The sequence below is a fragment of the Vulpes lagopus genome, chromosome 4 (assembly GCF_018345385.1).
Source record: "Vulpes lagopus strain Blue_001 chromosome 4, ASM1834538v1, whole genome shotgun sequence".
In the NCBI taxonomy this organism is placed as follows: domain Eukaryota; kingdom Metazoa; phylum Chordata; class Mammalia; order Carnivora; family Canidae; genus Vulpes; species Vulpes lagopus.
In genome coordinates this window covers 72,366,826-72,394,228 of record NC_054827.1, presented here as the reverse complement: position 1 = coordinate 72,394,228, position 27,403 = coordinate 72,366,826, and the positions used below count along the sequence as shown (strand labels likewise).

Here is a 27,403-nt window from a genome sequence, read left to right as displayed (position 1 = left end):
TTAATAGATGAAAGAGTTTATTTATCCATTTATGTATCTGCCTTGGTCTAGAAAAGACTAGTGAAGAGGTGTCTTAAAAGGGGATCATAGTAACATTTTGAAAAATATTCAAGATCTTTTTTTTTTTTTTTTTTTTAATATTCAAGATCTTAAATATATTACTCTCCCCAGAAGCTGGCTGCTTCCAAGCTTGACTTAATATTTTGCATGTTTTCTCTCCGTTGTTTTGTAAATATATTTGCTTCTCCTTTTTGCAATCGACGTCTTACAGCTGATTTTTGCTGTTTTGTCAACTGACGTTTCACCTTCTGTTTCACCAATTCCTGGAAAGATTTCATGAATTAGTATTACTGATAACTGACCATTCTGATAAGTAAAATATTCAATACAACAAAGATTTGTATTTTTTCAAAATTCTTAAGAGCATTAATTTCTTAAATTCCAAACACTGACAGTACTATATTAAACAGGAACAAAATAAACACCAAACTAATGGTTACAAAATAGGAGACCTTAAATTCCTAACAGAAATACAGATTATAGCAAAAAGGAGTACACAGTTCTTTGAATAACACAAATCGCCAGAGTGCCACCTAGCGTCCATCAGGAAAACCAAAACCAAAAACCAAAAACCAAGATACCCAACAAGATAAAAAACTGCTTCTCTGCTTTCAAGGTAAAAGTAGACATGTCTTCTAGTAGAAAATTATGTTTGAAAGTATTCACAACTGATCAAAATGTATCCAAGAATGCCTCCATAACTTCAGGTGTAGAGATAACCTGATGGCAACAGTTCTATGGAAGAGTTTTTGTATAATTTCTGGGAGATAGGGAATGCTTTCTCAGTATAAATTCAAATTATTTCTTATTAAGACCTAGGTCACCAATGTCACTTTACAAGATGAATAAAAAATTTGAATATTCTGTTCCCAATAACCTTTTCTTCATCTGAAGCACTAGAGCTGGTTATTTAATTGTACATAACTTGCATCACCCAACTTATTTCCTAAAGAAGAAACACTGCAAAGGTTGAAGCAAGGGTCTCTTGTTAATAAGCCCCACCCTATGCAACTTATCTAGAAGCATTTATTAAAAATTGGTCAGGTTAAAAAATTAGTGGATCTCGCAGGGAGCCTGACACGGGACCTGATCCTGTGTCTCCAGGATCAGGCCTGGGGCCGAAGGTGGTGCCAAATTGCTGAGTCACCCGGGCTGCCCAGAGGATTATTTTTAACATAATACATGTACATGTAACATACTTAGAACTGTATTTGACACAGAGTAAGCAGTATATAAAAATAAACTTTTATTATTTTGAACTGAAAAAAAAAAAATTAGTGGATCTGAGGTAAAAATGGGCTAGAAGCATTAGTCTGCCTAACACAGTTTCTTGGATTGTATATGTGTACTATAAAACTCTGGACCAGGTAAGTTAGGCGGAGATTCTGCATTATTTAACATAGGTAAGCAGACTACACTCAATTAAATAACAGGCTTTAACAAGTTATCCTTCTTAATTTTAGTCTTAATGATTCTCAATGGGAAGAAAGGTAAGAGAATAGAGGGTGGAAACAGATGGAAGAAACAGAAGTTAGGTCCCTGCAGAGGCTGATACCCCATGAGATATAGTCACCCAAACCCAGTAAGGCAGGAGACTTAGAAATCTGGTATCCTGGAAGTTTCAGAACTGAAAGCTGTAGGATGGGCTGAAAGTTTAGAATAAGCATGACTGGCAACTCTTCCCTAGTCTAGGAAGACAGGCAATTATCAGCCTTCTCAAAACAACAAAGATAAAAGAGCAATACCTTCAGAATTTGGAGGGGAAATTATTTCCAAACCACAACTCAAACAAATTCCCAATCAAGTATGAGAACAGGAAAAGACATTTTTAGCAATAAAAAGTACCGACTGCCCCATTCTCTCATATAATTACTGGAATCTATACTGCCAAATAAAGTAATCCAGGTAAGAGACCATTTGCTTCGACGTGGATCGAACTGGAGGGTATTATGCTGAGTGAAGTCAATCGGAGAAGGACAAACATTATATGTTCTCATTCATTTGGGGAATATAAATAATAGTGAAAGGGAATATAAGGGAAGGGAGAAGAAATGTGTGGGAAATATGAGAAAGGGAGACAGAACATAAAGACTCCTAACTCTGGGAAATGAACTAGGGGGGTGGTGGAAGGGGAGGAGGGCGGGGGGTGGGGGTGAATGGGTGACGGGCGCTGAGGGGGGCACTTGACGGGATGAACACTGGGTGTTATTCTGTATGTTGGCAAACTGAACACCAATAAAAAATAAATTTATTAAAAAAAAAAAAAATAAACCAGGTAAGAGAAAGAGATGGTACTAGGAAAGAAGGTAATCAATAAATAGGAGATGAAAAGTCCCAGGAAATTAACAGGAGAAGATGCACCACATTTAAACAAGAGTAATTAATTCATAGATGCCTCTAGAATATTGGCAAGAAAAAAAAATCAATTTCTTTTCTAAGTGTTCTACTTGAATTTCCCCTTGGTTCTTCACTTTGATGAGACCATATGATAATCCTATCAAGAAGCTGAAGTAAATAATGAGAGATTGTATTACAATGCAAGTACTTCTTAATCCATAACACTTTACAATCTTACAAGGTTAAATTTTTTCATGTTAAAAAAAGAGGGAGAAAAATCGTGTTTAGTATCTATTTTTTAAAATGATGAAGCACAAAAAAGAATAAAAAAATAAAATGATGAAACAAAATACTTGTGTATTATTTCAGGGAGTACATAAAAAAATTAACAAAAGTCATGCATTTTGTTGATTCCATTGTTTGTTTTGTTGTTGTTGGCCACATTTACATCTATTAAAAAGGAATATACCTTAATGTTTAATTAGAATTTGTTATATATTAGGAAGAACAGGATTGGCAAGTGGCAACTTTGCCAAAGGAAAACTATACAAGTATTTATATGAAGAAAACAGATCTTACAATTACAGTTTCAAAGAAACAAAGAGAATCTTTTACCAGACACCAAAACAATAATCATGAAGTTAACGGAGGTTACAAAATAAACTGTTTTCTCCCGACCCTTTAACAAAATAAAATGTGACCTAAAGGAAAACACTGACCAAATTACCAAAAGAATGTAGAGTTAAGATGATCAATTTGTTTCCAATGACAACAGGGAAACCTTTTAGATCAAGCTAGGCTAGATCTTTTTTTCTCTTAGATGGCAAATCTGTATTTTATATTACTATAGGCTTAACCCCATTTTAAACTTTCAGTTCCTGTTAGCTATAAGGCAAATAGGATAAAGTCAAGACCTAAAGACAATGTCAATGTCATCATCTTTATATACAGAAGACAACATAATTTAGAATTTAAGAAAGTAGCATTAATTAGTAATTTAAACTTCTTTATATGCAATTGCCGATTTTACACCACTATAATTATATAAAAATACTTATGTTTTGAATCTGAGAAAAAAGAAAGAATCTGAGAAATAAGGGGTAAATAATACTCTTTAAATATAGAAAATACCAAAGCTAATGGTGGACAGGCAATCAAAAAGTGTGAGAAATTCATTTTTTAAGATTTATTTATTTTGGGAGGAGGGGCAAAGGAGAGTTTTAAAATTATTTAAATTCAATAGTTAATTATATATTAATTAATGTTAATTGTACACTACATATTAATGTTAATTATATGTTAATTAAGTGGTAGAAGTCAGTGATTCATCAGTCTTCTAAACTACCCAGGGCTTGTTACATCTCCTCAGGGAGTCTTAAATTCTGGTTGAGCATTAAGTCTGACAAGGGGCTTTCGGGCTAGATCTCCTGACCCTAAGGTCATGACCCGGGTGGAAACCAAGGGTCAGACGCTTAATTGTCCTACCTAAGGCATCTCTAAAGAGTATGAGAAATTCTTAATAAAAACTGGTTGATAATACTTAAAGTACTTGCATTGCACTTAAAGAGAGACTTATCTTTTAATGTAATTAATAGATGTTTCAAAAATTCCATAGATTTAAGTTTACATCCAGAAAATCAAGTGAATTACCAGGCCAACAAAAAACAGTATATAAAAATCAATATTTACAGAATTTCACATTTTTATTTTTGTCTGATAAGCTCTAAATGCTTCTATTATCAAGTTCCTAGAATCATTAAAAGTCTGTTATATTATAAAATATGATATGTTATTTTTAACTTGTCTTTGATCATTCTCATTTAGTTTTGTACATATCCCATATTATATCCATAGGACATACATTTTAACTTGCTGACAATATATATGAACTTGAAAATCAGAAGTTCAGTAACTATAAAGTTCTTACTTTTTTTTTAATTCACATTCCACATTATTTTGCTTCCTAACTTCTAAATTGATTTTTTTTTTTTTTAATTTTTATTTATTTATGATAGTCACAGAGAGAGAGAGAGAGAGGCAGAGACACAGGCAGAGGAAGAAGCAGGCTCCATGCACCGGGAGCCCGACGTGGGATTCGATCCAGGGTCTCCCGGATCGCGCCCTGGGCCAAAGGCAGGCGCCAAACCGCTGCGCCACCCAGGGATCCCTAAATTGATTTTCTTTTGCTCATTTTAGGTGAAGTTATCAGTATAAACTGGTTTCAACGGTATTCAACTGAATGCCCTTAAGCAGAAGGAAAACAACCAATACACCAACAATGTAATGTTATCTCTTTCCTTAGAAACTTCAAAGGAAATAAACTGATTCTTCCTATTGGGTACCCTGGAGAGAAGGATGACAGGAAGCAAAGCTCCTGAGGAGCTGAACTATTTGTATTCACTATCCTGCAAAGAAAATGTCCCTTATGAGATTCTTTTGAACATTCCTGCTACATGTCTAACAAAAATTTAGGACACCAAAAATTTTTAAATCACGTATTTTTCTCCTTCAAAACTGAAGAACTAGGTAGTGACACTGGTGCATCTTTACACTTCATCTGTAGGACTGTCACTGGGGAACCCTGAGCAAAGGCACATAACCTATCTGGGCCTCAATTTCCTCACTGTTAAAATACAGGGACTAGACCATATAGGAGTATCTACATCTGGCCACAGTAGTGACCTAATCATCACTGGAAAATGTTGAATAGTTACCGGAGGAATTGTTGAACAGCTTAAAACACTGCCCACAGATGTAACACTCAGAGTTCTTGTTCTGTATTGTTTAGTATCTTCTGTATTTTCTTCATTTCTAAAATTAAAAGAAAATCACAAATTATCCAGTTAATTTTTTATAGTTAATTATGGGTAATTAATTTATATTTTCCTACATGATAGTAAAACCTGAAGACATAACAAACGGCCCAAGATCATTATATTGAAAATTTCTGTGAAGGTAAAACTACCCACAATTCAGCCCAATATATTAACACTTCATTTGTCAGCATTCAAGTAGTCACTATCAAAATCGCAAAATAACAGAATGTTTCAGCCACCAAATTTGTTATCACTTCCCCCCAATTCATACCTTTCCCACTTATCCCCTCCTCTTCTTTCACTGAACTTTACACCTATCTGCCTCTTATATATAAATCCTTGGAAAACTTCCCTGCCATTTTCCAAACAACAATAGATGGAACATAGACAGTACTCTTAGTCTATGAAGTCTATTTTACTAAGGCAGAAAAACTGCAATGATGGAAACTAACTTGTTTTACACGTTGTCCAAAGTTTTAATGAATACAAGGTATAACAAACTCAGACAATATTGACCCCTAACAGTCAATAGTATTCATCAACATGTTATCTTGTTTGTACACTGAATAATAAAGATTTTGTCCAACAGGTGTTCAAAGAGAACAAATTATTATGTGCTAAAACTATTTAACCTGAGTAGATTTTCTTCTATTACTTGTAATCCTCAGCCACTGCCACCCGTGACTTTAATTCAGTTTTACAAGTTTATTAATTGAGTGATTATAGCCGAGACTCCAGATACAGTTTTACAAAAAAGGCAGAAAATTTTGTGTTTTCCTTCACAGTAAAACTCTAAAGATTAAAACAGCCTTAGCATAAAAAAAAAAAAACAAAAAAAACCCAAAAAAACAGCCTTAGCATGTAAGCCTGAACACGTATCAAGAAATGCCTAATAAATGTACTATTGATTTAATTTTGTAATATTATAATTTTGAAATAAATAAAAGCCCATTTCATTAAATTATAATTGTTTGATTCTGGACAAACTATCCTAAATTAATTTTTTAATCTTTTGCTAATAGTATTTGTAAGAAGAAAGTCTTATAAGAAAAATAACATAGTAATATTATATAATCTTAACCGTACATAAGTAAGGATATAGGGTTCAAAGTACCAAATAAAATTCACTGTAAGTAGATATTTTATGAAGAAAGTACACTTACTGCATGTTTGTTGGACTATGTATAAATCAAACATATAGGGATCCCCAGGTGGCTCAGTGGTTTAGCACTGCCTTTAGCCTTGGGCATGATCCTGGAGTTCCGGGATCGAGTCCCATGGCGGACTCCCTATATGGACCCTGCTTCTTCCTCTGCCTGTGTCTCTGCCTCTCTCTCTCTCAATCTCTCTGTGTGTCTCTCATGAATAAATAAAATCTTTAAAAAATAAATAAAAGATACATCAGATTTAAAATTACAAAAATATATGAGCATTCATCCATCTTCAATTTGATCAATTTATCAACTATTTGTAAATAATTCTTCTAAACTAATTGAGTTGCATTTTTAAGGCAGAGTTGCTTAAAACTGAAACAAAAGGTTGTCTAGGATCAGGTCTCCTGTAGTGGGTAATGTGAATTTTACCAACAAAGGGTTGATTTCATTTTTTACATATAATGGGGCAGAATGTAGCTCTACTGCATCATTTGGGAACAAACAAACACACCCATTCACTTACCAGACTTGAAGAAAGAATAGGCCTCCATGTTAAAGTAAAACAAACAAACAAAAAATCAATCAACAGAGATCTATACCTGAAAGGCGTGATTTCTTTGTTTAAGGACAAGGCAATCAGATGAGGGCATGCATCTTCATACTCTTCATGGCCCATGGGCATTCCTCCTTGACTTGCTTTACCATCTTGCCTGGTGTCATTTTTAGTTTTGTTTTTTTCCTCAGAATACTCAGTGATAGAACTGTTGTCAATGACCTGCTCTTCTATTTCTTCTAAAGCCTGACTGAGTTCAGGTAATTCAAAATTGTGTGCATCAGCACTCTCCTCTGACAAATCATCTTCCTTTATTTGTTCAAGGTCTCCAGATGATACACAACAGTCAGGTGACTCATCTGTAGAGTTTTGATCATTCTGATTTTCTAAACTACAAACATTTGCTTTTTCTGACATCTCCTCATCAGAATATGAGAATTCAGACTCATCTTCTGTTTCAATATTTCTATCAGTTGGACCTACTGGATGAAGTAGTTCATCATCTGCCTGCATTTCCTTTGTGTAGCCGCTGGCGGAAACCTCTACATCAAGGGAGTGCTCCCTCCTAGGAAAAAGAGTAACAAGCAATAGGAAGAACTGCAGTTAGAGAAACTTCAGTTGATACTGATTTAATAAATTAACTTTCAAAAGGGGCCAGAGACGACTTCTTTTAAGTTATGTCAAACATTCCAAATCAGAAAATAGTATCTTAACTAAGTATATAAAATAAGTGGGAAAATTTTGCTTTCAGAATTTACATATGATTATTCCATGAATCAAAATGGCTTCTGTTCTGAATGAAGGAAAAACATAAATCCAATTAACATTTAACTTGCTTCCTTAAAAATTCACATATTAAACTGCACGGAGTAAAAAGTCTGTGAATTTACAAGAAACTATGCATGTTTCCCCCCTAAACTCAGTAGCATGCCTTAATAGACCAAAGGCAGGAATTTATCTAGTGTTTAAGCTTCATTTATACATTAGACAGCAATGATACTCAATAGTGATTATAACCTGTCAATGGTCATTATTTGGAAATTTTTTTTAGATTAAACTAACTTAAAACTTTGGAACTAAATAGATATTTAAACAGAATTTTATCATTTTAAGCAAAGCAGAGTACAAACCTGGTATCACTAAAAGTTGGATAAAGCTCACTTTCATAGCTGAAACGTTTCATGAAGAAATCTCTAATGCATTTAACATCTCTGTCAAAATACCTGTAAAAGCAAGAATTTTCGATATAATCTTTATTCTTATGCTTTTTATTAAGCAATGACAATATCCTTATTAATGAGACACTCCTAATCATTACAAATAAGGAGGTTACTCATAAGAAAAAAACATAAGAAACAAATCAGTTACTAGTGTGTTCAAAAAACTCAATCTAAAAGCAGAGAAACTAACAGGAAATATAAGCTGTCAAAGGCATACAGTATGTCCCTGTAGTTAGAAAATTCGAGGTCTTCCCATATGTAACAGACATACTAAAAGAAAGTAAAATTTATATGAATCTCAGAAAATTCGCGATCTGTGGTGTGGAAGCAGGTTTCCACTTTTCCTGTATAGTTTCCAGTCTGTCTGGTTATACTTCTCATCAGCTATACCCACTAGAAACCCAGATGACTGCAAAACCTAAAGTTAAAATAGGTTAGTGACACCTTAAAAAAACTTTGGGGATTATTAAATCATGTTTTATTTATACATCTTTATTATCTATTAGCTAGTTTGCAAGAAGAGCCAAAAGAGATAAATAATGCTGTGGCTTATAAATCTTAAGACATGTTAATCTGGACCAAGGGTAGAGGACTTGTGAATATCAGGTTGCTTTTTAGGACACCATAAAGCAGTGAGGACGCATTAAATTCTCTCGGTTTCTAGATACGGGAGAATTAAGAAATAGGGTGATGTAAAATTGACTACACACTTGAAATATTAATTAATATTTTAGAGAAAGATGAAGTCCGGAAACAAAGATAATGCCACTCTTCTTTCCTTTTTTAGGGCATTCTGGGATAAATCTCAATAAATTATTCTAAAATGATCTTTTTATATATGTCTATGTCTCATCTAAGTAGACAAAAATTTCAAGATCTTCAAAAGCAGAGACAGATCTTTTTATATTTTAATTATTTATTATTTTACACCTTAATTTCAGGTGATTAGCACTTCTTTTTCTTTTTTTTTAAAGATTTATTTATTTATTCATTCAGAGAGAGCAAAGAGAGAGGCAGAGACACAGGCAGAGGGAGAAGCAGGCTCCCTGCAGGAAGCCCGATGTAGGACTCGATCCCGGGTCTCCAGGATCACACCCCAGGCTGCAGGCGGCACTAAACCGCTGTGCCACTGGGGCTGCCCAAATAACTGCAGAATAGAATTAGCACTTCTTTATCCCAGAACTTGCCCATTAAATCCCAAATTAAATCACACTGTTTCCTTATAGAATAATGCAGCCTACACTTGAAATGTCATGATTTGTCATCGTTTCCTTCACTTCTGGTGGTTCCTGGATGTTCCTTCATTGTGTGACTATGTTACTCCCTATTAACAAAAATGATGATTAGTCATCATCCAAAGATATATTAACCACTCAAACACCTATTCATCTAGTAATAACTGTTTGGTTGGAAATATTCTTTAAGTTTATATTTAACTGACATTTCTCTTTCTAAAGTACAGACATTTTCTAATGAAAATCAGGAAGAAGAAAATCTTGGCTGAACACAAATTTGAGCTCCCATTTTCTAAGAATTCATTATCTCTGTTATGTAAGTAATAGTGGTTGTCATCTTCAGGAAAAAGTTCCTCATATATATAAATATATCCTATTTCACAGCTTAGCTAGCTTACATGGGTAAGTAAATATGAAGAATAAGATTATCACACTATATAAAGTGATTCTGCCCTGTGTCAGGGATGAAGTTTTACATAAATTCTTTTCTAACAATAAAATGAAAGCTAAAATTGACGGGAGAGATATTCTTGGTTTGGCAACTGAGTCCACTAAAAAATCACCATTTTTATTAAGGCCATCGCAATGATCAAGTTATGCTTGGTGAACAACCATGGAGCAACCACGGAGCAGAGAGAAAAGGGGAAAGGCAGAGAGTATGGGGTGCTAGGGTTCCCTTCTCTATGTTCCTACTTTTTATGAGCAGGCTTTTATTTGTTTTACAAACTGCGCTTCCACCTAAAAGTTTGAATAAAGGGTCCCAGGGCTAAGAAAGAGGGCTTTTGAAAGTCTGACAGATTACACAAGTTACTGAAATTCTTTTGATGGTTTATAAAACAGGCGGTTTCTTCAGATTTCCCTTATACAGCATAAACTTAATGACTAGGTTTTAAAAACTGGATCTAAGTGCATTTTTCCACCCTTTAAAACACTGAGGAGTAAGATTCTTAGGAGGGTTATCCTAGTTTGAGATCCTTTATTTTTTTATTTTTTTTAAAGATTTATTTATTTATGAGAGAGAGAGAGAAGGAGAGGGGCAGAGACACAGGAGGAGGGCAAAGCAGGCTCCATGCTGGGAGCCTGACATGGGACTTGATCCCGGGACTCCAGGACCACGCCCTGGGCCAAAGGCAGGCGCTAAATCGCTGAGCCACCCAGGGATCCCCTAGTTTGATATTTTTTAATTAAAAAAAAAAAAAAATTAGAGGCGCCTGGGTAGCTCAGTCTGTTAAGTGTCCAACTCTTGATTTGGGCTCAGGTCATCTCAGGGTCCTAGGACTGAGTGCCATGTCAGGCTCTCTGCTCAGCAGGAAGCCTGCTCAAGGATTCTCTCCCTCTCCCTCTCCCTCTGCCCCCACCTTTGTGTACCGCATGCGCGCGTGCTAATATATAAATTAAAAAAAGAAAATCCAAGTATTTAGACCATTAACATCAGCTACTTCGAACCAGTTATTGATCTAAATCACAGTATTACAAAGTTGAAAAATTAAGAAAAATATTACATCACACATAAACACACTCATATCCAGAATCACTTTAGCATATACCATTCAGCATTGTGATGAGAGGTTGAAACCATCTGTGGAAAATCAATCATGGTGATGTGGTCATCTTTATCTAAAATGAGATTGAATTCATTAAAATCTCCGTGAATCAGTCCATGATTTGCAAGTTTGACAATTAGTTCCATAGCTTCATCATATACTGATGCAGGATCTTCCACATGGTGTATCTGACATCTGAAAGTATCAAAACAGATTATTTGTACTTCTTTATGATTTTCATGAAAGCAAACATATGTGTGTATTATTATTTCCATTCCTTAGTTCCCTAATGGTTTTCTCTTCATTTCTACCAGCACACAAACATGATATAATAACTCCCACCTATTTAAAAAAAAAAAAAAAAGCCACACCCTGCCTCAATTCTATATCCTTATTCCACTATATACTTTCTTTGATAATTATAGCCGAACTCCTTTACATGCACTTTCTTCATTTTTTTCCCTTCCATTCTAACAAACTCATTCCAAACACTGTTCCAAAGAAAGAGGTCTGGTCAAAACCACTTATGACTTCCATGTATAAATCCAGGGGTCAATTCACAGACTTCATCATATTTGGTCTGTCAGTTAACCTTGTCACCCTTGCTCAAACATTTCTTCACTCGACTCTTGGTACACCAGCTCTTCAGGCTGTCTTCTTTCTCCATTTATCATTCCTTCTTAGTCTTTCTCACTAGTTCTTCATCTTTCCCTGACCTTTTAAATTTTGGAGCTCCTCAAAGGTTATTACTAGGAGCCTTATTTTTTATTTTTATAAATTTTTTTTAGGAGCCTTATTTACAATCATTCTTGCTGATCTCATTCAGGCTCACGTTTTAAACACCATATATACACAGACCTCAACCTAGACTTCTCTGAATTCCAAGGTATCTCAAACTTAACTATGTCCCACACTGAACCTCTGAATATATTTCACTAACTCCAAGCTGTTCTTCCTGCAGTCTTTCTCATTTCTGTAAATGACAACTTTGTACCTCCAATTAATTTGTTATTCAGACCCCAGCCTTGGTGTTATCCTTGACATTCTCATTCCTTTGTATCAATATCCAACCCCAAACAAATCATATTGGCTCTACCTATAAAATGTACCAGAATCTACTTTTGGTCACCTTCAAATCTACAACTTTGATCTAAACAACCACCATTTCTTGCCTTCATTATTGCAACAATCTCCTAAGTTGTCTTCCTAATTCTGTCATCTCCTTTCAGTCTATTCTCAAAACATCAGCCATAGTAATCCTATTATAACAGTCACATCATGTCTCTTCCCAGTTCAAAATCCTCCACGGCTTCCTATCCCAATCAAAATATAAAAGCCCTTGTACTAACTACTGCTACGTCGGCAATGACACCGTAACACATAAGTGTATGAAATCAACATGTTGTACACTTCAAATTTATATGTTAGATGCATTAGAAAAGAAATAAAAAATTCCTTGCAATGGCCTACAAACCTTAAATGATCTAGTCCCCTGTTGCCTCTGTGATCTCATCACTTATCATCTCTGCCCTCACTCATCAACTCCAGCCACAGCAGCCTCTTCACTGCTTCCATCCCAGGACCTATGTACTTGATGCCCCCTCTGCCTAGATCGCTTCCATATATGCATGGTTTGTTTCTCTCATTCTTTTAGGACTATACTCCAAAAACACCTCATCAATGAGATTCTTCCCATTTACATAAAATAGCAGCTTTCTCCACCTCCCTCAGTATTTCCTGTCCCCCTTACCTCCTTTATTTTTATCTACTGCATTTTCTACCACCTGATAACCATGTATTTCCTTGTTTAGCTACTTATTGCAAGCCTCCTTCCAACAGAATATAAGCTCTATGAAGGCAAGGATTTCGTTTTGGTCGCTGCTGAGCCTAGAACAGTGCTTGATATATACTAGATTGGTAATAAATACTTGTTGAATCAGAGAAATTATAAAACCCATACTGTCAGAATGAAACTGAATTTTTAATCTGCATTTGAGACTACAGCTTTATGGTAATTCCTAATCTCCCAGAGGCAACTTCCATTTAATCAAAATAAATTTAGTTTTGAAAACTAAACCTTACATTTATTTATTAAGATCCATAGTTTCAAGAATAATAAATACTTACAGAGGGTAGCCATTTACGAGTTCCATGACCACTGCATGGCGGTTATAATCAATTGGTTTTGGGACCGGGAATTTCCGGTCATACAATGCCTAAAACAGAGCAAAGCAGGTATAAACTAATGAAGAGGTCATTAATTTTTAGGGAAAAATAAAAGTAAACATAACTGCCCACAACCAGAAGAAAAAACACACAAGCCTTTACAAAATTACAGTTAACACATACTTATTTATATATGGTTATTCACAGTACAAAATGAGCTATAAATGAAACAAAATTTTAAGCCAGTTTACTTAATTTACTTTTTTTAATCAAACAATCTACTGAGCATTTGCTAAATATTAAACATGGTGCTAGGGTTACAGAAACGAATGTTAAAAAGTCTGTCCCCTAAGAAGCCTACAGTCTCTTAGGATAGATCTTCTTTTCTTGTTAAGTTTCTGTCATTAATTGGGAGTGTGCTTAAAAATTCACATGGAAATAGACTGATTTAGGAAATACTCTTGTCTTCTGGCAGATTAGGAAATGAAGTACCCAGTAGATAAGGCATTTTAGTTTATAGAGCACTGACCACCACAGGAAAGATAAATAACCCTATCATGTGACAAATATACACACAGTCGTAGTCTGAGTCAGATGTCACTTCAGATCACCATTAATGCATCCTTTCCCCATATCCTTTACTTTCTCTGTTCTATTGCTTACAAAGTACAAATATCTTAGATTTATGCCCTCTAAATTTGGAATGCTACCATCTCAAAGTAGGCCTTTATTACTTTAATCTGTTTGCGCCAACAGTGGTCCTAGCTCGTCACCATATCTAACCTTTATTCTGTGTATCAATACCAAATTAAAATACTATGTCAATGTTTCATTTAAAAAAATCTACAATGTTTCTAAGTATTGATTTCAGTCTGGAAAACTTTTCCTAGTTTTCAAAACTTTTAGTCCACTTAACCAGTCTTTTTTTTTTTTTTTTTCTTACACTCTCTTTAATAAGTACTCTGGAGGACATTCGGGGCTTATACCCATATTCATGTCTTTGCCCATAGTGACTTCTCTGCAATGTACACTGTTTTACTATCTTTTCCTTAGAGATAAAGCATATCATATGCATGCTTCATGACTCTACTCAACTCCTACTTGCTTTATGAAACTTCCTTCATCAACTATTCTAGTCCACACAAGTTTCTCTAAATATAACATATAATTTAATTTTTAAATTGTTCTTCATGGTATATTTGTGTTCTATTCCCAACGTTAAGACACTGTATTACTTATTCCTTTGGTATCCACATCTTCAGCCCACCATATGCCACGTACTTGTTCACTGGTAGACATACAACTGATATTCAATATACACTTATTAACAGGGTTAGGTTTTTTTTTTAAGATTTTATTTATTTGTTCATGAGAGACAGAGAGGCAGACACATAGGTAAAGGGAGAAGCAGGTTCCCTGCAAGGAGCCTGATGCAGAACGTGATCCCAGAACCCCAGGATCATGACCTGAGCCAAAGATGCTCAACCACTGAGCCTCCCAGGTGCCCCCAGGGTTAGTTTTATAAAGCTGTCTACTTTCTTTGTTAGAGGAACTGAACTACTTCCCACTCCCCGAACGTTTTTGTTTGGTTTAAAGATGGTTTTTTCAATCAAAGTACTTTCAAACATACCTTAGCAGCTCAACAGCATCTAATAACCTTAACTACTGTCATAGTGGTCTAGCCCTTACACTATGGCTTAATCCTTAAGCTATAGCCCAATCTTATATTACTCTCTCCTAGGAAAAAAGAGAGTAAATTTAAGGAGCATATTTATGCACAACCAGGTTCTATTCTAGTACCTTCATATAAACATCTGAAAAAAACACCTAATACAGTTTTGGGAAAATGTGTAACAACCCCTATCAAACTGCCTACATATTGACTATCATAGGTTACAAACCATCAGTATAAGACCAGAAATACCTGACATGTATGCTATGAGCATCATTTATTTATATTGTCTTAAGAATACTTCCCCTGTGGTTATTAAAAATTTAAGCACATGAATTAAAATAACCTACTTAAAAAACATAAAACTGAACCTCCCAGGAATTTCACATACTGGGCAAATACAAGAATGACCTTTTTAAAAAAAATGTATGTATGTATGTATGTGTATATTACTACTAAACTCAATACCTAACGTGGGACTCAAACTCATAACCCTAAGATCAAGAGTTGCATGCTCTTTCAACTGAGCTAGCCCGGTGCCCCTAGACGGACTTTTAATAATTCAAAATGTTAAAAAGTGAAGATAAGTAATAACAAATGAGGGATCCCTGGGTGGCGCAGCGGTTTGGTGCTTGCCTTTGGCCCAGGGCGTGATCCTGGGGACCCGGGATCGAGTCCCACGTCGGGCTCCCGGTGCATGGAGCCTGCTTGTGTCTCTGCCTCTCTCTCTCTCTCTCTCTCTCTGTGACTATCATAAATAAAAAAAAAAAAAAAACAAAAAAAATTTAAAAAAACAAACAAACAAAAAAAAAAAACAAATGAGCATGACTGGAGAATAATAGTAATAGAATATTATTTTCTATTTACTTTAAATGTTATTGAAGATATTTAATTTGGTTATTAAAGCTATTTAACAAATCTATCCTGAACTTAATTGTGAAAGGAAAAGGTTAAAGGCTAATGATTTTTTACCTTTCCTAATATGCATGCAGATTTGTAAAATCAACAATTCTCCATTACATGAAGGAAAAATGCTAGATAACTTATATTTGAGACACTAAGGTTTCTATAGATAACTACTATAGGTAATTCCCTGAGGTTTTCAATTAGAGACAAATAGATACACATTCACACACACTTGTGAGGCAAGCATATCATTAATTAAGGCTATTTGTTAGTATTGCAGAATATTATACTACAAGGTCTTATCAATACTGTAGAACACATGTTGCCTTTACACATTTAAGAATAATGAAAAATGTCTTCACATAGAAAAAAATCACCAGAAAAGCAAATAACAGAAATAATCAACAGTTAAAAGTAAATGAAAGAATTGGGATTGAGGGTAGAGAGATGTGGCGGCAGCAGTCTGAAAAGTGTCACTCCATCTTTCCAGCTACATGTATTATTTGGTTAAGAAATACAAAATTATTTACCAAATACCTTCATATAGGCAAATTCTTTCATGGCAGAGAGACGAGATAAATAAAGCCAGGACATGTTATGCCTGTGTTTATGATAATCACGCTTGTTTTTCAGATTTCGAAAGGAGGTTCTTCCCAGTCTGTGAAGCTTTAACGCAAACTGCTGTCCTTCTTCATTTGCAACAATGTAAATATCTAGAGCCACCATTTAGAAAAGATCGTTATTACACTATCACTCCAAAAAGTTCAAATGTGATTTCCTAATTTTAATTTTATTTGTACTAAATTTTCTTTCCTAATAATCAAGAATACTCACTACTCAGCAAAATTCTCTATTTTAATTACAATCCAAAGTAAGATGACATGGATTAATAACTACTACAAAAGAAAACAGGGATGTAGTGTGTCAAAGGTTATTGCTTCCAAAGGTGCTCAATACTCGATTCAATTTAGTGGGAAAAATCTGATCGTCCCTTAGCATCCTACATGTATGAGAAGTGACTTAACATCTTCCTTTTCAACAACATGAAGTTCAATTCTTCAACTGCTTCAGTAAATAATATTCAGTGGTGAGAATATAATCTTATAATCATCAGAAAGGAAATCTCATAAGTATTCCAACTTTCAAAAAAAAAAAAGTTGCTTTTTCAAATACTGACATTTAAAACACGTCCTAACCATTCGTGAAAATTTTTGACTGTTATACATCAAGAAACTTTCACATTGGCAGGATTATAAATCAGTGTCAACTTTTGAAGGGAAATTTGGTACTATCAAAATTTTAAATGAATGTAACTTTTGCACTAATAATTCAATTTTTACGACCATATTATGAATTTATTTGCACAGACACGTATAAGGGTGTCCACCATGTCATCATTTACTATTTAAAATTCTACAACTATGTAAAAGACCTATTTGTTAACATGAAATAATATCAGAAATGCATCAGAGGCACCTGGCTGGCTCAGTCAGTAGAGCACAGGATCTATTTCAGGGTTGTAAGCTGGAGCCCCATGTTGTGTGTAGAGATTACTTAAAAATAAAATCTTAAAAAGAAAGAAATGCATCAAGTGGGAAAAATCAAGGTGTAAAATAATAACTCATGTTTGCTCTCACCTGTGATTAAAAAGATATGTGAATGTATATACATATATTACATAAACTATTTCTAGAAGGATATATAAAACATCAACAGTAACAGTTTTGGGAAGTAATAACAGCAGATTGAGAGCTGGTTTAGGAATACTGTACTTTCTTTTGTACTATTTATCATTGCCTTGTAGTGAAGTTCTTAAAAACCAAAAAAGCCATTTTTCTAAGTTAAAAAAGTGGACACAAAAAAAATTAAGAGGTAGCATATCTAAAAAGAGGTCATTACCTCATTTTATACATTTCACACACACTCACTGCTATATTTAGCACTCCTGCAATACTTACTTGTTTAATGCTATTTTAGAACACTTTTTTCTATGTTCTACACATACCTAATTTGTCAAATGTCTATGATGGAAAAATGTGTTTGTGGCTGTTAGATATTCACTATCTTCTAATACTTCCTTCTAATACTTCCTTGTATTACATATTTTAACTATTACAAATATCCACTTATATATAAAATTTCATCATCTATATTGCTTTCAACCAATTTTCTAATTTTAGTTGGAAAAAAATGGAAAAATTAAAAGATGTTTTCTCAAGGGGAAACATAAATAGAAACTACAGCAAAGAAAATGAGTTCAGTAGTACTGTTAGCACTTACCCGATTCTTTGCCAACACCCATCTGGTTTCCAACGGACTCAACTACCTGCCTAGAAGAAAGTGTTTTCAAAGCTAGGTAATCATAGCCTGCATTTGTCAACCGGTAGCCCTGGACAGCTAGACAAAAGAAAATGAAAAAGACTGTATTTTACTTATATCGTATAATTAAGTCACATTAGTTCAAGTCATGAGAAAAATTTAAACATAAGAATTCTTAGCTGGAAAGATTAGCTTACCCAGTCTTATGAGTTTGGCATTTCTTCCTACAATTTGTATTTTTTTCTCTAGAGCAGTGTTATTCAAAGTGTGACTCCCAGACTGACACATCTCTATAAATATTTGTAACCAGTCTGTGATAAGACACAAACTGAAATGGTTACGTTCAGAAATTTGTATATCACTTTGACCAAGTTATTTATGTCTTCAACTCTAACAAGGAATTTGTGCCTGTATTATATCAATTTTTAAATTCCATTTTCCTAGTAATTATTAACATATTTATTGTTAATATTAACTTTTTAATTGTTATTTTAGAAAACTATGGATCCACAGTAGGTTGAAAAAAAAGAAACTCATTCCTCACAACAAACGGTCTGAGAATTAATGCTCTAGAGTCTTGCAGCAGAACGTATTTTCCAAAGAAATTGGCAAAACTTTTATCTCTATCCTACGATCTTTTACAAGTTGGAACTTGTTAATCCCCTATCAGGAGATGGAGGCTATTTCTCTACTCTTCTTTGATTTGGGTGGGCTCTGTGAATGCTCTAATAGAACATGGTAAATGAATGCAGTTTTCAGGTCTATGAAGAGTACTCTGCTGGTCTGGAAACTTTAATTTTCCACCTTTCAAAAATGCCTGCTCTGGAAGAAGCCAGTTACATGAAAAAAAATCACAAATGGTGCCACAAATACTTACTTTTGGTACGCTCCCAAGCTATCAGTTTATGTTTCACTAATTCTCTTAAAACTTTATTACAGCCACCATGTTTAAGGCTGGCTATAGAAGCAACTAAACTGCAGGGAACTATTTCATGGTTCTTCATGCCCATTTCAACCTGAAATTAAAGGAATCATATAGTTATAATCAACACAGAGCTATTGTCTATCAAATCCTTGCTAAGAAATTTAACCTCTTCAAATTTCTCTGACCATGCAGTTCCCCAACCAATTCTGAGACAGAAATACTACCTTCTGTGGATATATTTCTAATCACAATTTGATATATAATCACAGATATTCATAATCTGCTCTCTACTAGACTCTAAATATAAAAAGTGCAAGTTCTTAAGAGTTACTGACATGTGGCAAAATACTAAAATATTTATTGGCCTCTAAATATTTATGTTTAAAAACTAGAGGTATTTCAGATATTCATTAAGAAGGTATTTAATGAAATGAAAGTACCATATGCAGGCATGGTAGAAGATTAAAAAATGTATAAAAAATACTTTCCAGGGATGCTTGGGTGGCTCAGCAGTTGGGTGCCTGCCTTTGGCTCAGGGTGTGATCCCGGAAGTCTCGGGATCGGGTCCCACGTTGGGCTTCCTGTATGGAGCCTGTCTCTGCCTCTCTCATGAATTAAAAAAAAATAAAAAGTAAAAAATAAAAATAAAAATAAAACTCTCCAGGGGGAGAATTTATTATCTAATTGTGGAAATAAGAACCTACGCATCTAGCTTTATCAGAAGACAAGGAATAGTAAGTGCTAAAAAAGTGGCTCAGGGCTGAACAAAAATAATTCTAGCTGAGGAAGAAATAGCCCTTGAGATTGACTTTGAGATGCAGGAAAACAGAAAAAGCACACAAGGGAATATGAGAGAAAGGCAAAAGATATGAACATGGCACATATGCAAGAAAGCACAAAGCCCAGCAGCAGTTAGTACACTGATAGCTCAGATGTGAGGGCAAATAAGAGTTCATGAAAAGAAGGCTGGAGAATGCTTTTGATTGAGTAAGATAAGGAAGGCCCTGAAATGCAGACCAAAGGGTTTTAGATTTCTGAGAAAAGCTGAAAACCTTGAAGGTGTTTATGTAAAAGAGATTTGTGAACAGGGATGTTTTAAGGACATTCATCACAACTCAAAGTTCTGGAAAGTCTTTCAAATGAAGATTTTCTGGACTGAAGTCATAATTAAAGGGGAAAAAATGGTTATTTGAGGCAGGTAAGGATAAAGCTATGAAGTGGATATGATCATTGAGCAAGACAGAATGAAAGACAAAGGAAGGACGACAGACAGAATTTTGGGGGAATTTCACATTAAAATGTAAGGCCAGCCAGCTAAAGTATGATTACTGACGTAGGAGGCGCCTGAGAAGTAAAGGGAAGACAGTCAAGGAAAGGTGGCCTCTGATACCGAGGATGGTAGGGCTCAACTGAGACTGAAATATTTAATGAGTCATTTGTTGGTGAGCTTCAAAAAAGAACTTAAATATTGCAGAGACCGAAGCTTTGGAAAATAAATCCGGCACTGTTTTCATGTCCCGACCAGGATCTCACACCTTAACTCACTTTGTTAGTCTCTCACATTCTTTCTCACTACGCCCGTATTTCTGTCAGAGGCATTGAGGAATAAGTCCATGTGCTGAGAGGGACCTATTTTTCAGAAGTGACAGCAGGCATTTAAAGAAAATACAGCTGGATCAAGCATCTTCCAAATTTCACACTGAATTTGCATGTGATACTTTACTGCCTATTTAATTGAAAGATAATAGCTTCTAAACAAATTTGTTTTATTCTGGAAATGCCTAATCTACGTGTTGTTGATCTTTGTCCCCTAAGACTACGGCCATTAAAATCAGTTTTTGAGGAATGCCTGGGTTGCTCAGCAGTTGAGCGGCTGCCTTTGACTCAGGTCATGATCCCGCAGTTCTGGGATCATGTCCTGCATTGGGTTCCCTGCCTGGAGCCTGCATTTCCCTCTGCCTTTGTCTCTGCCTCTCTCTCTCTCTGTGTGTGTGTGTCTCTCATGAATAAATAAATAAACTCTTAAAAAAAAAACTTTTTTTTAAAGAGTTTATTTGAACAAAAATTCATTCAAAGGTTCTTGGGTGGCTCTGTCGCTTAAGCATCCACCTTCAGCTCAGGTCATGGTCCCAGGGTCCTGGGATGGAGTCCCTGCATCGGGCTCCCTGCATGGAGCCTGCTTCTCCTTCTGCCTGTGTCTCTCATGAATAAATAAATAAAGTCTTAAAAAAAAAAAATCCGTTTTTGTCACTGGTTAAAACATTCAGCAGTTCCCCTATATGTGGAGTATCTTCTGAATTCTTTTTTTTTTTTTTAATTTTTTTATTTATTTATGATAGGCACACAGTGAGAGAGAGAGGCAGAGACACAGGCAGAGGGAGAAGCAGGCTCCATGCACCGGGAGCCTGACGTGGGATTCGATCCCGGGTCTCCAGGATCACGCCCTGGGCCAAAGGCAGGCGCTAAACCGCTGCGCCACCCAGGGATCCCCTCTTCTGAATTCTTTACCAAGCTCGCAAGGCTCTGCAGCACACGACCAGTCTCTCACCTTGTCCAATGCCATCTCCAGCCATTAAGTCTCTTGCTCACTATGCTCCAGCCACACTGGCCTTTCCATTCTTCATAAACTTCTGAGGTCAGAAGCTTTGCACGCAGTACAGCTGTTTCTTTTCTTTTCTTTTTAAAGATTTTATTTATTCATGAGACAGAGAGAGGCAGAGACACAGGCAGAGGGAGAAGCAGGCTCCATGCAGGGGGCCCGATGTGGGTAGGACTTGATCCTAGGTCCCCAGGATCACGCCCTGGGCCAAAGGCGGTGCTAAACCGCTGAGCCACCCAGGCCCCCCCCCCCCCCGCCGCCTCCCCCCAGTACAGCTGTTTCCTCTGTCTCCATCACTTTCCAAGAACTTCACTGGACTGCCTCCTTTTCATCCAGCTCCCATTATTTCCCCATCTCCCCTGCCAGTCTTTCTCTTACTTGGCAAATATTTCTTCAGTATCTACCAAGCGCCAGGAACTTTTTCAAAAGCCCTTAACTCTAGTTACGCACAGTAAATAAGCAAGATTATTTCATTTAGGTAGTCATCCCCTTTTTAAAAAAAACTTTTAAAAGGATTTTATTTACTTATTCATGAGAGAGAGGTAGAGACACAGGCAGAGGGAGAGGCAGGCTCCATGCAGGGAGTCCCACGCCAGACGCGGGACTCGACCCCGGGTCCCCAGGGTCACGCCCTGGGCCGAAGGCGGCCCTAAACCGCTGCCCCACCCGGGATCCCCTCAGCAGCCTTCCCTGACGTCGCACCGAATCTGAAGATGACATCCATACCCCCCCACCCTCCACGTGCACGTGGTTTCTATTTTACGGACCTCAGCGCTTATTAGCTGATTGCACCTCATTCCTTTCCCCGTTTACTCGGCGCGTCACCCTCGTCTTGGGCCCCCTGCGAGTTCCCTCACGTCGTCACCAAAAAGCCCAGACAAGTCAGCGCCGCTCGAATCACAGTGAATAAATGCTGCGTGAGTGCCCGTGTGCGTGAGGACCCCCGGCGTCCCCAGTCCTCGGGGGTCTCGGAGCCCCCGTCGGGGGGTGGGGGCGGAAGGGCTGGCCCCGAGACGCCGTCCGGGCCGCGGGGACCCAAGGGCGGCCCTGGAGCCCGAGCAGCGGGAGCACAGAGGAGGGAAACGCCCACGAGAGCGGCCCGGCTCTGCTTCGGGGCGGACGGAAGCTCCCGAGCGACCTGACGGCCGGGCCCCGTCCTGCACCTGGGCCGCCCGGGTCTCCGAGGCCTACGGCGCGCTCCGCCCTCAGGCGAGAGGCGGGAGGCGGGAGGCAGGAGCCGGAGAGCGCGCGGCCGGCGGGCGGCCGGGGGGACACGGCGACTCCTTACCGCGGTCAGGACCCTGAAGTCATCCCGGCTCAGGTAACGTAACTTGGCCACGTTCACCTTCCCCATGGCGCCCGAAGACGAAGCCCGGAGCCTCCTCCTCTGCAGCCGCAGACTCGCCTCTGCGGGCGCCTCCCGGGCACCTCCCGGGCGCCTCCCGGCCGCCGGGGCGCTCGCGCATGCGCCGCTGCGCGCTGCAGGTCCTCGTTAATAGAACGCTCCCGCCCCGCGTGGGAAAATCACACGTCCCGCGTCTCACGCTGGACGCCGCAGGGGACGATGCAGAATATATATATTTTTTGGATGGCGTTTTTCATCTAAGTGAACGGACTTTAAATCTCTTTCGACCTCTACAACAGACCGTTTTATTTTTCCTATCTGTCAAGACCCACTTGCCGAGAGGAGGAGGGCCGCCTGGATCCGAGCGGAAAGGTAACTTCCCGGGGTCGGCGGCGGCGGAAGCAAATTGTATTCCTCGACGGCAACTGCTTCAGGCAAAGTGAGTTCCAACAAGGAAGGGGAGGAAATGAACCCAAAACGTGTCCAGACACACAAGGCGGTTAAAAAGGAAAATAGCAGGAATCAGGCAGGCAGGCCCGCCTTTTTTTTTTTTTCTCCACAGCGCCCGCCTCGGAGGGGGGCGTGGCTAACGAGAGCTCTCTCCTGCGCGTGCTCAGTGTTGGCTTTAGGGAGGGCGGCGGGCCTCGGGAGTGCGCCTGCGCGGGGCGGGGTGGGGGGCGGGCCTTGGGCTGCGTGGAAGGCGGGCCTTGGTGGCCGAGTCTCCCACGCCTTTGCACCGGCCGTGGGCCGTGTTGACGAGTTGGGTCGGGTCCGCGGAGGTTGCTGATCAGAGGCCACGCCGTGGGGCTTTAGGAGAGCTACGCACTCGGAACCTGCAGCCCTTCTCTACGCCCACAGGAATGGTAACCCAGGCAAGACTTTAAACAACATGCGCCCCAGGCCGGGGGCGGGGCTGCGTTACCCTCCCTCCCCTGCAAAAGCAGCGAGGGTGACCAAACTCGCCTGATGTTTGTGTTTCTATCTTGTTTCATGAATCACACCTTTTTTTTTTTTTTTTTCTTAAAGACCGTTACCTGTCTTGTTAGGCCCTCGCGCGTCAGCTGCGGGTGCAACATACGGTCGCGGAGGATTGTGACCTGCAGGAGCCTCGACGGCGTTTCCAGCTTCTTTGTGCGTTGAGTCTCGAACACTCGGAGTGTGAACTTTGGAGTTCAGTATTTAGAGTCCCATGTTTTTCCTGCTGGGGTTCCGCTGGCCGGGTGTTCAGCCCTCCGACGCCGTACGGAGTATGTTGCTTTGTGCAAACAGTTATTAGCCTTTTCATACCCACCCCCCCCCCCCCCCCGCAGCGCAGTTGGAAGGCAAGCAACTGCATATGCCCTTTCTTTTCCAAGTCAGAATAGTTAATACTCTGAAACCATGGAGTACAGGCAGTAGAACAATCCTCTATCCCGTCTACACTGCAGCCTTTGCATTCTTTTTTTTTTTTACACGTGAATGCCGTAAGCCTTCCATTGACCATACTCAACAAATGGTAACCTCCACTAAAATCGAATTTTTCATTCTGTACTTCACATAAGAAGACATGAAAATGTCAAGTTGGTTTTTTTTTTTTTAAAGATTTTATTTATTTATTAATGAGACCCACACAGAGAGAGAGGCAGAGACACAGGCAGAGGGAGAAGCAATCTCCATGCAGGGAGCTCAACGTGGGACCGGATCTGGGACTCCAGGATCACGCCCTGAGCCAAAGGCAGATGCTCAACCTCTAAGCCACCCACGAGTCCCAAATGTTAAGGTTTTGCGGAGCAAGATTGAGATGTGAACCACAAGTTGTTTGGTTGACTATTCCTAATCCAACATTCTAGCAGAGGTTGCTAATCTCTTAAGGCACACATTTTGGGTTACTTTAAACTCTGGCTCCAACCACCACTAATTGATTGACTTTGGCTACAGTCGCTGTCCTGGTTCTGGAGAATGCCCCGGGGTTGATCACACTGAGCCCACATCTCTTCTACTTTTGGTATTTGTATGTATTTTTTAATACAATCCTCTTAATCAGGCCCTTGAAGAGGAAAAGTGATTCCAGTACTGTTCAGTATTCTGAATTACTGTGTCATACCATACTTAGTAATGACAAACAAAATAATATACCTTTTTCTTAATTCACTCATTTACAGTTTATCAAACGTATATGCCAGATTTTTCACTTGGTCCTGGGGAAAGAATCCTACCACTTAAGACTTGACGTGGAAGGAAATGAAAAAACAAAAGAATAGTATGATAGAGGTGTGCAAAGGATTTAGGACATCATTTTTACCTACTCCCAAACCTCCATCTCTTTCTCTCTCTCTCTCACACACACACACAGTTTGTTCTCACAAGTTGCAGAGGATCTTGACTCTATAGATGAAAGTTCAAACCTCTTGGGTTAGATTAAATTTAGGCTAGCATTCAGGATCTTCAACAATCTGTATCATTGCTTACTTTTTTTTTTCTTGTATATATATATATTTTTATTGGAGTTTGATTTGCCAACATATAGTATAACACCCAGTGCTCATCCCATCAAGCGCCCCTCTCAATGGACACCCAGTCACCCCACGCCCCCACCTGCTTCCCCTTCCACTACCCCTTGTTCATTTCCCAGAGTTAGGAGTCTCTCATGTTTTGTCACCCTCTCTGATTTTTCCCACTCATTTTCTCTCCTTTCCCCTATGATCCTTTTTACTATTTTTTTATATTCCCTGTTTGAGTGAAACCGTATAATGATTGTCCTTCTCTGAATGAGTTGCTTCACTCAGCATAATACCCTCCAGTTCCATCCACGTCGAAGCAAATGGTAGGTATTCGTCCTTTCTGATGGTTGAGTAACATTCCATTGTATCTATAGACCACATCTTCTTTATCCATTCATTTGTTGAAGGACACCAAAGCTCCTTCCACGGTTTGGCTATTGTGGACATTGCTGCTATAAACATTGGGGTGCAGGTGTCTCGGTGTTTCACTGCATCTATATCTTTGGGGTAAATCCCCAGCAGTGCAATTGCTGGGTCATAGGGGAGCTCTCTTTTTAACACTTTGAGGCATTGCTTACTTTCAAGTAGCTTATACTCTTGTGTTATTGAACAGCTTATAGTTCCCTTAATTTTCTATCTTACTGCTGTCTCCCTTCATCTGTAATGCTTACCGTCCCACCTCCTTTTTTTCCCCCCTGTCTAGTCATCACATATGTAAATCCTACCTACCATTCATAAAACACTATACATCCCTGGGCAGCCTGGGTGGCTCAGTGGTTTAGCGCCGCCTTTAGCCGAGGGCCTGATCCTGGGTCTCCAGGATCGAGTCCCATGCCAGGCTCCCTGCATGGAGCCTGCTTCTCCCTCTGCCTTTCTCTCTCTCTCTCTCTCTCTCTGTGTCTCTTGTGAATAAATAAGTAAATAATCTTTAAAAAAACCCACTATGCATCCCATAAAACTTTTCTTTATTAACCTTATGTTATTTTCCTAGGATTGCTGTAACAACCGCAAACTTGGTGGTTTAAAACCATAGAAATTGAGTCTTTTACAGTTCTGGACCATGTTCCCTCTAGAGACTCTAAGGGATAATCTGTTTCTTACCTCTTTCAGCTTCCGTCAGCATTTGTTGACTGCTGGCATTTCTTGGTTTGTGGTTGTATCACTTCATCTCTGTAGTCATAATGCCTTCTCCATTTATGCGTGTTTTTCCCTTTGTTTCTGTTTTATGAAAATCCACATCATCGCATTTATGCGTGTTTTTCCCTTTGTTTCTGTTTTATGAAAATCCACATCATCGCCTTTTGGATCCTTAATCATATCTGAAAGTTTTTTGTTTTTTTCCACAGAGGGTATATATTCACAGGTTCTAGGGATTAGAACATGTGTATCTTTTTTTTTGGGGGGGGCATGCTTCAACCTATCATAACTTAAAGGGAAGTAAACTCTTCCTCCTCTAATCTTCTATAGCTCTTTATCTTTAATGATTCTGGCTGCTTCTGAATGCCGTCCCCCACCTCCCTGCCTCCCTGCCACTAACCCATAAATTAGATTAACTGGACAAATTTGAACAAGGAGATTGAGTAACAAGTTTAGAGTCAAGGAAAATAAAAATGATATATTTATCATGTTTAAAAATATTATACTAAAAGTCAGAAAAATTGTGATAGATTTTACTGCACACGGGCTATAAGGCCATAAAATACAGTATAGAATATACAGATGTATGTAATTTATAGCAAGTTCCAATGAGAAACTCACAATGTGCACTTGAAGGATTTTAGAGCATGAGAGAAAATGCAGCAGAGGTATATATAAATTTAGAAAAACAGTTTCTTGCATACTACCAGTCCCTGGGAGAGATAGAGTGACATTGAGATACTAAGTGACATTGTGCCCACAACTGTCCTTCACAAACTGATTTCTGGTAAATTAACCATGTTACAAACTTGGGCAAGCTCAGCAACAATCTCATAAGATGAAAGTGGTACATTCAGAATTGGACACAAGTTGGACCAGAGGACAAATAAGTTGCATGATTATGTAGCTAGACTCCCTGTCATCCACTACTGTTG

The 27,403-nt window shown here is 38.1% G+C and overlaps 1 protein-coding gene across 1 annotated transcript; it reads right to left on the bottom strand.

Moving 5' to 3' along the window:
* On the bottom strand, nucleotides 1-22,973 carry RIOK2 (RIO kinase 2). The gene is made up of 10 exons (XM_041753028.1): nucleotides 22,795-22,973; nucleotides 18,860-18,998; nucleotides 17,944-18,060; nucleotides 16,201-16,376; nucleotides 13,047-13,135; nucleotides 10,923-11,114; nucleotides 8,051-8,143; nucleotides 6,967-7,485; nucleotides 5,112-5,208; nucleotides 1-323 (listed from the first exon to the last, which is right to left on the bottom strand). The coding sequence occupies exons 1-10, from the start codon at nucleotides 22,858-22,860 to the stop codon at nucleotides 159-161; spliced, it is 1,653 nt and encodes a 550-aa protein (XP_041608962.1). The 5' UTR covers nucleotides 22,861-22,973; the 3' UTR covers nucleotides 1-158.
* Between the last annotated feature and the right edge of the window lie 4,430 nt (nucleotides 22,974-27,403).